The following is a 13,802-nucleotide window of genomic DNA, read 5'->3' as shown; positions in this document are numbered from 1 at the left end:
TGCTTCCTTTATGCACACCCATTTTGCTCAGGAGTGTGAGGACAACTCAACTGATGGGTGATACCTTGATCATTAAGAAAGCTTTGTAATGATTTATTTAGAAATTCACCCCCTAAATCAGATCTTATACATTGAACTTTGAGCTCAAGTAAAGTTTGAACCTTTAAGATAAAAGTCTTAAACGTGGAGAAGACATCAGACTTGAAGTATAGAGGATAAAGCCAGCTATATTTAGTAAGGTCATCCACTATTATTATGTAAAACTTGTATCCAGTACATGAGGATGTGGGAGAGAGACCCCATACATTAGTATGAAGTAATCGAAGTGGCCTAGTGGATGTACAAGGTAAAGCTGTAAATGGTAGTCTAGAAGCTTTGCCTAATTGACAAGCTGTGCACATAAACAATTTATTAACAGAACCAACTATAGTCAGATGCTTTTTACTCACCACAGAACTTAAAATGCCACTAGAAGGATGCCCAATGCGTTGATGCCAAATTTGGAAATCAGCCTTAGCAATCATCAGAGCAGTTGGTGAGATTGCAATCCCAGAGACACTATTTGAAGCATTCCAGTATAAGGGATACAAGCCTCTTTCACTAGGGCCCTGGAAAAGCATTTCCCCAGTTCTTAGGTCTTTGACATAGAATACAAAATGATCAAATGTCAGAGAACACCAATTGTCATATACAAACTTGTAAACAGAGAGCAAATTATGAGATGCATGAGGAACTAAAAGCACATCATTCAATCTAAAGGTAGCATTATTTGTGCGAATGAAAGCAGATCCAGTATGAGAAATGTACAGACCTTTTCCATCACCAACAAACAGTTGATCATTGCTAGAGTATGAAATTGCATAATTGAGTACAGAAGGGTCAGGGGTGACATGATGAGATGCACCACTATCAGTAAGCCAATAGCTAAGAGAGGCATATGCATTCATAACAGACATTGCAGTAAGAGCTTATGCATTCGACTTCGAGGAAAATTAAGAGAAACGATTGCATGTAGGAGCCCAGTGACCATATTGAAGACATAGCTGACATTGAACAGAGTGCCCAGATAAGTTGGATTGATCGAATGTCTGACGAGAATGGCCAGCACCAAGAATACCACCAGAGTTGTTGTGATTCCAGTTGTTAGGTTTGTGTCCCCCAAAATTACGATTCTGATTGTACCAATGTCGATTTTGGAAATGACCACAAGAATTACCTTTGTTCGACTAAGCACCAGAGGTGTTAGACTGTGCCGCATAAGCATGAAATGGTGCAGTGGAGGAGAAGGAAGCTCTGGTTTTGCGTTTTTGGAGTGAGATCTCTTTGGTCAGTAGAAGGCCATGAAGTTCATCAGCCGTCACAGACTCATTGCGAGTCTCAATAGAGTTAACAAATGACTCATAGTCATCAGGAAGACCAGATAAAATATATGCAACGAGATCATATTCAGAAATTGGTTCACCACCAGCAGTAAGTTTATCAGAGATATCTTTGATCGAATTAAGATAATCAATCATGGAAGAGTCACCTTCTGAATCGTTTGGATCTTCAATCGAAGACTGTGAACATGTGTGCATAAAGCACTAGAGAACCGTCGCTCAAGAGACTGCCAAATGGAGCGAGAGTCTTCCATTCCAATAGTCAAAGGAAGAAGATCTTCGGAGAGCGTTGAGTTGATCCAGATCATCAGAATTTGATCACACTCACACCAGGTCTCATAGAGAGGATTGAAAACACGAGATCCAGAGGAATTGAGAACAAATTCAGAAGGGCAGAGATCATCACCATTGACGAGGCCAAGAAGCTTGAAACACTTCAGTACAGGAATGAAGAGATTACGCCAAGTGATGTAGTTCTGACGATTGAGCTTCGTCGGAATCATTCCAGCAACATTTTCAATGGAAATCGATCCAATCGACATGATCGAAAGATTATAGATCTCGCTAGAAGGGAGATTCACTCGAGAATTAGGTGAAGAAGGAGAGTTGGAGGACTTCGCAGTAGTCGCCATAACCTAATTTAGTGAATTGAGGACGAAAAGAAAGAAATCCAAGATGGAGCGACCTGTTTGGGAGATAGGAAAATTCAAGAAACGCAAGAAAGTTTCAAGAAAGAGAAGGAAGTTGAGGATCGAAGTCGGTTAGACAATGGTGATGATACCATGTAGAAACTGAGAATCTAGAGAGAGATTTCAGTTATAGAGAGAGAGAGAGAGAGAGAGAGAGAGAGAGAGAATTGTAGAGAAAGAGAGTAAAATAAGATTAACATTAACCGATCATTACATAAGGTATTTATACATAAATATCTTATCCCAACCATATGTGCTAGCTAAGCATAATGTACAACTAATCACTAACCATGCTAAGCTTAATAGCTAAGTAAACATTTAATCTGGTACATTGTTGCTGTGAGAGGTTGTACTCTCAACAGACAAAAGCATCACATATAAATTTGATACGAGACGCAAAAATAGGTCACATAATGTTGCATGTTGTGACGCATACTTTGTCACACATATTGGTACTAAGTGACGCAAGTAGTGTCACACATACTATAAATATGTGACGAATTTAAAATTCGTCAAACGGACTATAGGTGACTGTGTATATGTGACGAAAATTGTGAAGCTAGAATTTGGTCACATATAGTCAAATGTGACGAATTTTCTTGTTTATGTGACGCATGTCTATCGCCACCTAAGCCATGTTTTCTTGTAGTGTCAACCATCACTTAAGTTGTGCTTGAACTCATGGAACTCCTCCTAAGGAGTTTTGCCGTTCTCAGGAGGAGAATCCTAGGATTTCTGAGTTTCTCCCATGCCAACTACCGGTTTTTCTCCCTACTTGGGTTTTTTCGAGTCGTCCCAATGAAAAGCATACGTTTCATTTTTTAGAGAGAAACAAAGATGAGCTATTGACATGGAGTTCTTGTGATTATGCTGCTGGGCAATTCGTGAACGTCCAAGGGAGAGTATTGCAGGACATTTATGTCCGTTCACTAATCGGTGTAATCGTTGAGTCATTGAATCCTCAAATGAATAGGCCATTCATTCATCAATTGATTAGAAAAATTGATTCTTCCTGTTGAATTATAAATATATGTGTAATTTTTCAGGATAGCTACACCACTATACAAAGGTGGCTTGCCTCACATTGTAATAGATGAATTCTCTAATAAAAATTCTCTCATTCTCTCAAATTATTTTCCTCTACAACAAACTCTAGTTTGAATTGTAGTACTTAATACTCTCATCATCAACTTTTAAATTGAGGAAATTATTAGCCTTCGTTAAATTAATTTGGATGATATTTTTAAACGCTAATCAACGTGCTCAAACTCATGAGTTTAAACCAAAACCTTTTCAAAAAGCAGAAGTCAGCCAAATACCAACCCTACAAAGGCACTAAGAGTTGAAGAGTTTTGGCGCTTTTTATCAGTCACTCACCTAAACAATTATGTAATATATTCTCCCAATTGAAAAACAATTATGTAATTAAATTGGTTTGCGAATCGCGATTAGACTACTTTTGGTAGTTGCCCTAAGTTAAAACCTTGAACCAAATTCCGACTAGTAGTAGTGGCAGCACAGGTCAAACTGATAGGCAACTGCCCCCGCCGGAGCCCATTTTTGTCTATGACCGCATGCCAGCGAGGTGAAATTGGCCCCAACAAGATAGGTAGCATGCATGGACCACATATTGGCCAGTGTTACTAGTGCTCGGAGTCAGGCAGGCCACCACGCATTAGAAAGAAAGAAATGGGTGTTGTTAGGTCCTCTTTTGCCTCATCACCAATTAAGATGAACCAACAAAAGTCGTTGGGTTAGTGATCTAGGGGAGCCCCCTTTAAATCATGCCTTCAACTTTAGATTGAACATCATCTCACATACATACATATATATATATATATATATATATGTGTGTGTGTGTGTGTGTGTGTGTCATAACAGTAATAGTAATTGAATTTGTATTCTAATAAGCACAAGTCAAGCTCATGTACATTTAGGGTTTGACTCAACTTTCGTATGTGTAACTTTCATTGTTCCAAAAACGGAAAAGTCACTTGGCAGCATGTCTCTCTTACCCTTGTATTCTACAATTCTTTCGAATTCTCATATTTTACAAGTTAGTTAGCAGTATCTGTTTCTGAAGTAAATATTCTTCTCCCAAAGATTAAAATTTGGGTCCTTCATTGGCTGCTGTTCTTCTAGTGCATGCAGTGAGTTTTAAATTCTTCGTAGATTATGTATAACTAAACCCTAAATGAATTAATTAGTTAATGATGTACGGAGTTGCGTCTCCATGCTGCAGCAGCATCTGAATAAAATAGTTTGTGATCTTCATTGTGAAAGCAAGTCTTCATAACAACGTGGCTTATCTACGTCCAAGGGACTGCCAACAAGTGGTTTGTTAGGCATATTTCTGATTGGTGATATAGCAGCGTCAACAGTGTCTAGTAGGCAATATGATCTTCACTTTGACTCCTCCTTACCAATAAAGATATTGACCTTTTCTTCTCAAGTCCCTTGACATGAAACCCACCAATTCAATACGTTGGAAAGATCATGATATAATTTTAGTGGTGTTACTTATCCAACAAATATTATTACGTGTTTAAAAAAATTAACCAAACACTTAATAGTAATACGTGGTATATTAATGATCGTAAAGTATCTATCAGTTGGGGGATCACTTATTCTATAATTCATTAGTTTGGACTTGCCATACAATTCTTGTTGAGATCCAAAACTACTTGACGAAGATCAATGGTTTTAATTTCTCCTATGATACTGATATGTGTCTATAGTATATGGAGCTAGACTAGACATAGATGTCCTAAAAAAATTGGATAGTGACATGGATGATTATCCATGCGTGAACTCAGGAAGAAGAAAAATATTACTTAATGAAACGATAGACAGCACTAGCACACCAACATATACTTTTTAGGACCAAAGTGCCCTACAAAGTGTTATCAACTTATCATCATAGGTTCATAGGGCATAACAAAAGTACTCTTGCCAAATTATTGTAAGTCTAGAAAGAAGATGCCACATGTAAATTAATAATCTTTGGAATAACCTTTTCCTTTTGCTCTAGACATAATTAATTAAATGTAAGTGTAGTGTTGTAGATTTTTACCAAGTTCTAATTTTCATTTTTAAATTTTATCATAAAGAGAGAGAAATGCGCTATTAGTATACTAAAGGTAGAAGTGGCAAATCAACATTTTGGGTTGTTAATGGATACTCACTATGACTCATTTAGTTTAATTTCATTTTACATCATTATCACTATTAATCTCACCTCTATATCATTGTGATACCAAATTAAACAGGTTTTAACGGGTACCTATTAACAAGCCAATAGATTGATTTGCCATCCTAACTAAAGATATGGCCAACACCCTTTATCTTTTTTTAGGGATATGAATTTAGGGTTTTAGAGTTTACATTGTGGGAGCTTTCGTTCGTGCATGTCACAAGATTTTGTTGGAAATATCGAGGCATATCAAGTTCAACAAATTTGTATGGTAATTCAATTGTAATTTTATAATCCAGAGGGGGGGAGGGGGGGGGGGTTGAGTTTATTCCAAATTGTATTGGTACCTACTACTAGAGCACAATATTTAATTGGGGGTAGTTTTTGCCTTTTGCTTTTTATTTTTTAACTCATTGACAATGCATATACTGATTTAATTATGTGTTTGTCTTTTTTAATTCTGAATGCATGCATGGTGATATTTGATTTATAAAATATATAGTTTATCCCTTTTGATATGGATGCTTGGGTTCTGGAGGTTTGGTGCCCCAGAAAGTATGGACAATCCCGAGCCCGACGTAATATACTTCACCACTGACCTTTCAGTCAGTCTTCTGTTGTGTTTCTCTACGACATTTCGTTATTAAAATTAGGAGTAATTAGGTTTTCATCCTTATTTTTACTACTCTATTGATTAAAACCTTATTACTTTTCAATTTTTGATCAAGGTCCTTTGTATTAATAATATCATTAATTATTTCAATAATAAAAATATTTTTTATTTCTAAATATATTCATTTAATATTAAAAATATTACAATTAGTATATTTATATTTATGGCTAAATTTTTTATCATATATTTTTATTTTTAGTTTGTACCCATTTTTAATTTGCAACCCTTTTTTAATTTGTACCAATTTTCCTTTCAGTTTTAATTTGTACCCATATATTAATTTCTTTTTGTGCCCATATTTTTTAAAGTTTTATTTGTATTGTACCCATATTTTTTTATTTATTTGTACCCATTTTTATTTTTGCTAAATGTACCCATTTTGAAGAATGTACCCATTTTGAAGAATGTACCCATGTTTTGATACAATAATTTTTTGGTTATTTTTTATGAATGTACCCATGTTTACACACACACACACAATAGTATATTTATATTTTAATATTTTTAATCTCACAAATTATGGTTTTTTATTTAAAATCTCATTACTATAAACAACTATAAATTTTAATTTTTAATTTAAAAAATATAGTAACGTACATAGAAATAAATTATCAATTAATTTCAGGGACTTGGATCAAAAATTGAAAACCAACAAGGTTTCAGTCAAAGACTATTCATAACTAGGGACCGCATCCAAAGTATCCCTTAAAATTATTATACTTTCATGGTTTGTCTAATATCTTTTATTTAAAAAGAAAAAGCTCAAAACTCCTTTATACGACATCATTAAGTAGAATATTGCGTAGGCTGAAATACGAAATGTCACTAACAATAAATTTAGTGAAACATTATCGCAAAAAGAAATGGAAATAATAAATAGGTTTGTAATTAGTTTCTGACCAATTAAATTTAGTCAAATAATCTTTTCAACAAATAGTAACATCAAATGACAGTGTGATCATAATGTTAAATTTTCTCGTATTGTATTGGTGTATACAGTTGTAAATCGGTTCATATCATATTAGTCTTATTATAACATGATGAAGCCATTGAAATGTTTTATTTTTATGAAATCTTGGCGGTAGAGAGTTTGAAGCTGTTAAAACGTTGTTGATATCAAGATTCTAACCATAAATTTGTCCGAAAACTAATACTCCTGTACATGTGTATATTGTTTCTGCTTCCAAGATTGTGTTGTTCAACCATAAGATTCTTCTGACTGAAAACTTCCATACCCTGCCATATATTTTATTTTTTATTTCTTATTTACTTTCATAGTTATAGTGGGCAACAGAGGCCCAACAAGTGCAAGAGACTAACTGTTGGAAAATAATAGTATATTTAGGTTTATTTGAATGTTTAGTTTTCTGAGCTTAGCCCGATAGCATTAGGGTTTTGATTTTTTACCTTTTAGGATTAGGGTTAGTTTATTATAAATAGTCTGCTTGTTATTCATTTGATATACAAGCTATTCACAATGTAGTCTCTTAGGATTTTGTAGCCGTTTCGGCATTCTCGTTTATTTAATAATATTCTTATTTTGTTAGTCTTGTTCGTTGCGCACTCTGATATTCAACTTGGTATCAGAGCAGGTTAAATCTTTCGAGAATTAATCTGTTTTGGGGTTGATATCGATTTGTTTGTCTATCTGTTCAGTATCAGTTTTGTCTTTAGTTAGGGTTTTGTTGTTTGAATCTGTCTGCTCGGGAGCCACTTTGCGTTGAACCCAAAACCCAAACCTGCACTGAAACCCATTCCCCACCAGCCACCAGCCTTGGTACAAGTATACCCCCGTCATCCGCATGTGAACCATTTCATAGCATCACTCGTCTGCCACACCCACCATCACCTGCATGATCTACCGCCGCTGCAACAACTCGCATCCCCGCACCCCTCTCGACCCGCACCAGATTGTTGCCTGCAACCCTAACCCGACCCGCCGATCTGATCGATCCACCACATCACTGTTGTACCCGCTGCCTTCGAACCACCCGCTTGTTGTTGTTTGTTCGCAGCGCCGCCGCACCAATGCTGAAGGTGTATGGCATACACCTCCAGATTGTTAGTCCAGAAAGAAGAAAAAATAAAATAAAAAAAAAAGAAAAGAAAGGAAAAGAAAAACTGTTGTCCAATTCAAGAAAAAGTTACGTTGTTTGTTACAGGAAAGCATTCGAAAAAGTCCCAACAGAAAGAAAAAAATTGCTGTTGCTTTAGGCCCACACGGGTAGAGAAAAAAAATGGTTAAGTTTGCTTTAGGCCCATTCGAGTGATAGTTGTGTTTGTTCGTTCATTGCTACAATTGAGATATGAAAATCTCGTCCATTTAGTGGCGGGTTCTTTCCATACTCTCAACACTAGCCAGTTTGAATTAGAACCAGTTTGCCAGCCAAAATCAAGAATCAAGAATCAAGAATCAAGAACCAGTTTGCCAGTCAAGTCAAGTCAAGAATCAAGTCAAGTCAAGTCAAGTCAAGTTTGCATGCCTGCCAGTCAGCCTAACGGAGTCAGTTTGCATCTGCTTGTTTGCAAACTCATGTCGTATACCGTCATGAGTTTGACGGGGGTGTTGGAAAATAATAGTATATTTAGGTTTATTTGAATGCTTAGTTTTCTGGGCTTAGCTCGATAGCATTAGGATTTTGATTTCTTACCTTTTAGGATTAGGGTTAGTTTATTATAAATAGTCTACTTGTTATTCATTTGATATATAAGCTATTCACAATGTAGTCTCTTAGGGTTTTGTAGCCGTTTCGGCATTCTCGTTTATTTAATAATATTCTTATTTTGTTACTCTTGTTCGTTGCGCACTCTGATATTCAACTCTAACAACAGCCTAGACAAAGCCCTAAGAACCTGGGCATGGTCCTCAACAAGTAACTGTAAAGCCAGGAGGTATCCGCGGATACTTTTTTCACTGTGTTTTGTTGGCTCGTATAATATTGTTAGTTTCACCGGGGTTTTTTTAATTTGTCAGCTTTATGGCACAACTAATAAAGAATCAACAGTTTAGGTTTGCTGATACATAGATTAGTGACTACTTACAGGAAATTCAATTGATTGACTTGAGCATTGGAGTACCTTATGGAGGTACCCTCCCCCACCTTAACGAAGCTTTGGAGGAGCATTTAGGGTCACTTTGGGACGAGGGATTCGACAAACATCCGGATATATTCAACAAACTTGTGGAGGAATTTCTTCATGTAGAAAATCTCTCTCCTACAGTGGTACATCTCAAGATCAACAAGTCTTGAATTCGACGGGCACACGGAATAGAAAATACTTACCCAGAGGCGTGAGTTTCATTCATGTATCACCTCCATTGCATTTTCCTGTAGTTAAGTAGCTGAGGTGGTTATTTCAAACAAGAAAAAGTAGCAAAGGTGTGGTCCATTAGTTGGTTAAAGCCGCCCCCCCCTCCCTCCTCCTCCTCCTCCTCCTCCTCCTCCTCCTCCTCCTCCTCCTCCTCCTCCTCCTCCTCCTCCTCTAATAGTCCTAAAACGAGTAGGAAAAGATGAAGTCCATTTATTGGTATAAAAAAAGTATAGCCCATTGTCCCCTAGGGAGAGGGACACCCGAGACCGAAAACAAAAGCCCATTAGTTATCTGTGAATAACAACTGTTAAGCCATGTGTCGTTTGCACCTTTAAAATGAGATTTACCAAATGACTAGACTTTAAAATGACATTTGGAGAACAAAAAATTCAACCAAAAAACCTAGTGTTTGAGAACTTGAGAGTATGACTCTTATATCAAAGAAAGATAGTCTTATCTAATAATATAATCTTTTATCTCTCCCTCGTAATTCCAACTGGTGGTATTAGAGCTAAACTAACCAATATAGTTTGTCCATAAGTTAAGCTTATTTGAAGCCACACATGAAGGGACATGTTAAGGGTATGAATTTCATATTGAAGAAAGAAAGCCTTGCCTAATAGTTTAGAATGCTTACAGATCAATAATGAACTATACACACTATCTAACTCTTGTTCAGGTTTGAGTCATGATTAGTCACCTGTAGAAACCAATGCCACAACAGTCATCTCCTTTAGACCATCTCCAACCCTTGGGCTAAAAGCCAAATTTTTTAGCCCGGAAAATTTGGCTTTTAGCCCAGAAACATATTTTCTGCTCCAACCCTTCTGCCCTAAAATTTTAGCCTAGAATTATTAAAGAATGAACTTAGGCTAATTTTTTTCTTAAATCAATTTTTTTTTAGAAAAAATAAATATGTAGATTATTGTAAATTAATTTTATGAACATTTTAATCTAAAAAAATTTAAATTCCGATAAACATTTAGCATTTAGCCTGGGGAGAAAGCTGGGGGGTATTTGGCCCAGAAATAACATTTGGCATTTAGCCTAAAATTTTGACATGGGTTGGAGAGTGTTTGGGGAGGGGAATAATTTGGCTTTTAGCCCAGGTTTGGAGATGATCTTATTATCCTTTATTATTATTATTATTTATTACCATTTTTTTTCCTAATCATTGAAAAATTCGTCGTCAAATCATGGTCTTATTCACAATCGAAATGGTCAAGGGTCAAACTCACTACTAGTCATACCAATATCATCCCAACTTAATCACATGCATAACAAACATTAAATTTTATCACAAAAAGCTCGAGTTGAATCATTTAATATTTGTAATTTATTCTTTCAAATTTTCAAAATACAGTTGCACTTTTCAACAACTTCAAGGAGAACCTCTCTGGTTTGGTTATTTTTCATTTTTTTCATATCATGATAAGAAGTCGAGTCAAGGTCAATCTTTCCCATCATATTTTTCCACAATTATTATCCGTATTCCTTAAACCTACATTCCTGTCCAGCTTTCAAATAATTTTACCTTTTTATGTAACATTATCAAGCTTCTTCTATGTCGAAAAACTAAGCATAGTATGCAAACTTCTTGTAGAATCAATCAATCTCTACCCAGGATTCAATTTTTTTTAACATTAATGTTTTTAAGGCTATGTTTGGATAATAGGCTTTCAAAACTTCGAAACATTAAATTCAATTGTTACGTATATACTACAAGGACACTAATAACGATTTAGTAAAGGACTATAAGCTTTAACACTATATATAATATATGACTACAAAGACACTTAAAAAATATATTATTATTCTGGGGAGGGGAAGAGATACGAAACTATTATAATAATTTAGGGGAGGAGTAGTTTTGAACTTGTAACGCATAGGTAGAAACCCAACACCGTATCTATTAGAATGTTGTCATTTATAGTTTTCTTATATCTATTCTCCCAAAAAAAAAAAAAAAAAAATCTTCCATATGTATTGCATGTAATCATTTTTAAGATCCATTCATCAAATTTAGCTTCAATTCCATGAAACTTTAAAATCTCTCATCCAAACATTGTATAAGAGTCTAACTAAAAACTTTTGGGCAACCTATGACTGGAGTTTTTTAGTTTTATTTTCTATTAATATAAGGGAACTTTAACGAAAAGCACCCGGTACTGTTCACTTTAACGAAAAACCACATTTTTACACTAAAAAGTCAATCCTGGTACTATTCACTTTACCTTTTATGTTTCAAGCCCTTTTCATTAGTTTTCCTTTAATATAATTACTTACACTCAGGGAGTAGGCAATTCTGGGTAAGTCATACAATGAGTCTACCATAATAAATTATATTGAACTATTCATGAGATTTGTATCTAAAATGTCTAACTTATAAGTATAAAGGAATACTATTAAACAGTAGTACTAAGTGGCACGATTGGAGATTAATTTATAGGGTTCTTTTTTTTGTCAAAAGAGCATCATTCATTAAACAATATAAAGTACTACATTTGGGTAAAGCCAACTACCCCAATAAATAGATAAGCAAAAAGGCCACAACAAAGTGGGAAAACTAGATAAAAAAAAAAAACTGGATAGTAAGCATAACCCTAATACTAATCTTGCAATGGTAAAACGTTGCCGGTGCCGCCCCAAACACCTTGCCAGCAGCCACTGAGGCAACCGTAATGGAGAAATCAACCTGAGTGGTACATTCGACCAAGGCTTCGCAATGCAAAAGTTTCAAACCTGTAACGGGAAACAAACTCTAACCTAAACTTGCTATTAGAACCGCCTGTTGGAGCGGAAAATTTCGGGTACTCCAATTCTCCACCAACAAGTAATTTTGAACACGTTGAGAAGCCTTGGACACCATCTTCGCTTGTCAACAATGAGAGCAGGGGGACCTGCAAGAAAACACTCCGACATCCAAGTCAGTATTTGTTTAGAATGCTTATAAAATATAGAACGATCTCCTACCTCCCTTTTCTCCCTTTTTTTCTGGTGGGATTATTAGCCTTTTATAGGCATTCAAGTCTTGGGCTCCAAGTCCCACTTTCCTTATATTTCTCCATGTTCCACATTCCACATTCCATGAAGTATCTGATTATGCTCCTTTATTTTAGCCCCACTCCTCATGTTTAGCATGCTAGTGGCTTGTTTAGTGGAGGAGTAATTTTTGGCTCCCACATTGCCCCCTTTTTTCTATGCAAACATATATCATTTAGGGTTTGTAGAGGAAAAACATTTTCTTGCAAAAATTCACTTGACTTGAGATATCATCATGAGTTTAGCCTTCGGCTACAATCATAGTTTAGCTTGTGTTTACAATCATAGTTTAACCTTTGGTTACGATCACATAGTCATATTATCGTTCGGCGACGATCAATTGGTCATAACTTAGCCTTCTGTTACGATCTCACAATCATAATTTAACATTTGGCTACGATTATACAATCATAATTCAGCATTCAGCCATGATCATAGGTGAATGTTTAGCCTTTGGCTACAATTATACGGTCAATATTTAACCTTCGGCTACGTTCATACGGTCATAGTTTAGCCTTCGGCTATGATCATACGGTCAATGTTTAGCCTTCGGCTACGATCATAAGTGAATGTTTAGCCTTTGGCTACGATCATATGATCAATGTTTAGCCTTCGGCTACAATCATACAGTCAATATTTAGCCTTCGGCTACGTTCATACGGTCATTGTTTAACCTTCGGCTACGATCATACAGTCAATGTTTAGCCTTCAGCTACGATCATAGGTGAATGTTTAGCCTTTGGCTACGATCATACGATCAATGTTTAGCCCTTGGCTACGATCATAGGGTCAAAGTTTAGCCTTTGGCTACGATCATATGGTATTTGACCATGGGTTTTGGATTTTCAACCCTCGTTCTTGGGTTTCAGCCATAATTCGGTCTTGGGTCTTCGACACTCAGTCAAACAATCACCGATCATGAGGTTTGGAATTCGACCATACATTTGTGTATGATTAACATGCCCCCAAAGTAATTGTATTTCAAATTAGCGGAAGTCTTACCAATGAGCATATATAGGATAGAAATTCTTATCTAGCAAGCAACTTCCGTACTGTCATGGTGAATTCACCCTGCAATCTCTGTGCTTAGAAGCTTTGTGTGCAAGCAGTTGGTTCCCCTAGCGCTTGAGTATTCATATTGCTCCACAATTCATATCTAGCCTTGCACGAGTTACCAATTCCGTACTTTTCTCATTGTCATAGCCATATAGAGAATAATAAATTCACTAGAGAAATTCAAGTTGTGGAGACCACAAATTGGTGTATAATATGTTAGCTAAATTGAAGATATCAATTTCTGTCTCCTCCAGCAATAATATTGAAGCTTTGTTGAGATGCACACGCGATACCATCTTCACTTAGCCGTATAAGTGGCTTTTCGATCTTTTCTGTAGCCCATGTCTTGACCATGCGAATGTTCTCAACAATATATTTTTTTTAGACTCAACTTGGTCAAGCAAAAGTTTTGTCCCTTCATGAGAATAATGCATACTCGTCCATATAAGAGCAATTTA

The 13,802-nt window shown here is 35.9% G+C and overlaps 1 protein-coding gene across 1 annotated transcript; it reads right to left on the bottom strand.

The window, feature by feature from the left end:
* Positions 1-1,226: 1,226 nt before the first annotated feature.
* On the bottom strand, positions 1,227-2,011 carry LOC103449621 (uncharacterized). Its single transcript, XM_008388955.2, has 2 exons — positions 1,708-2,011; positions 1,227-1,546 (listed from the first exon to the last, which is right to left on the bottom strand). Exons 1-2 carry the CDS (start codon positions 2,009-2,011, stop codon positions 1,227-1,229), a joined length of 624 nt encoding a protein of 207 aa, XP_008387177.2.
* Positions 2,012-13,802: the final 11,791 nt, after the last annotated feature.

This window comes from Malus domestica, chromosome 12 (assembly GCF_042453785.1).
Source record: "Malus domestica chromosome 12, GDT2T_hap1".
Taxonomy (NCBI): domain Eukaryota; kingdom Viridiplantae; phylum Streptophyta; class Magnoliopsida; order Rosales; family Rosaceae; genus Malus; species Malus domestica.
The sequence above is the reverse complement of the archived record's forward strand: the minus strand, read 5'-3'. Positions and strand labels throughout refer to the sequence as shown.

Bases quoted from the DNA above. Each gene is read 5' to 3' on its own strand.
- LOC103449621 (XM_008388955.2), bottom strand. From the start codon at position 2,011: ATGGCGACTACTGCGAAGTCCTCCAACTCTCCTTCTTCACCTAATTCT. The intron at 1,547-1,707 runs GTGAGTGTGATC...CTTCGATTGAAG, and splicing joins TCCTCTCTATGAGACCTGGT to ATCCAAACGATTCAGAAGGT.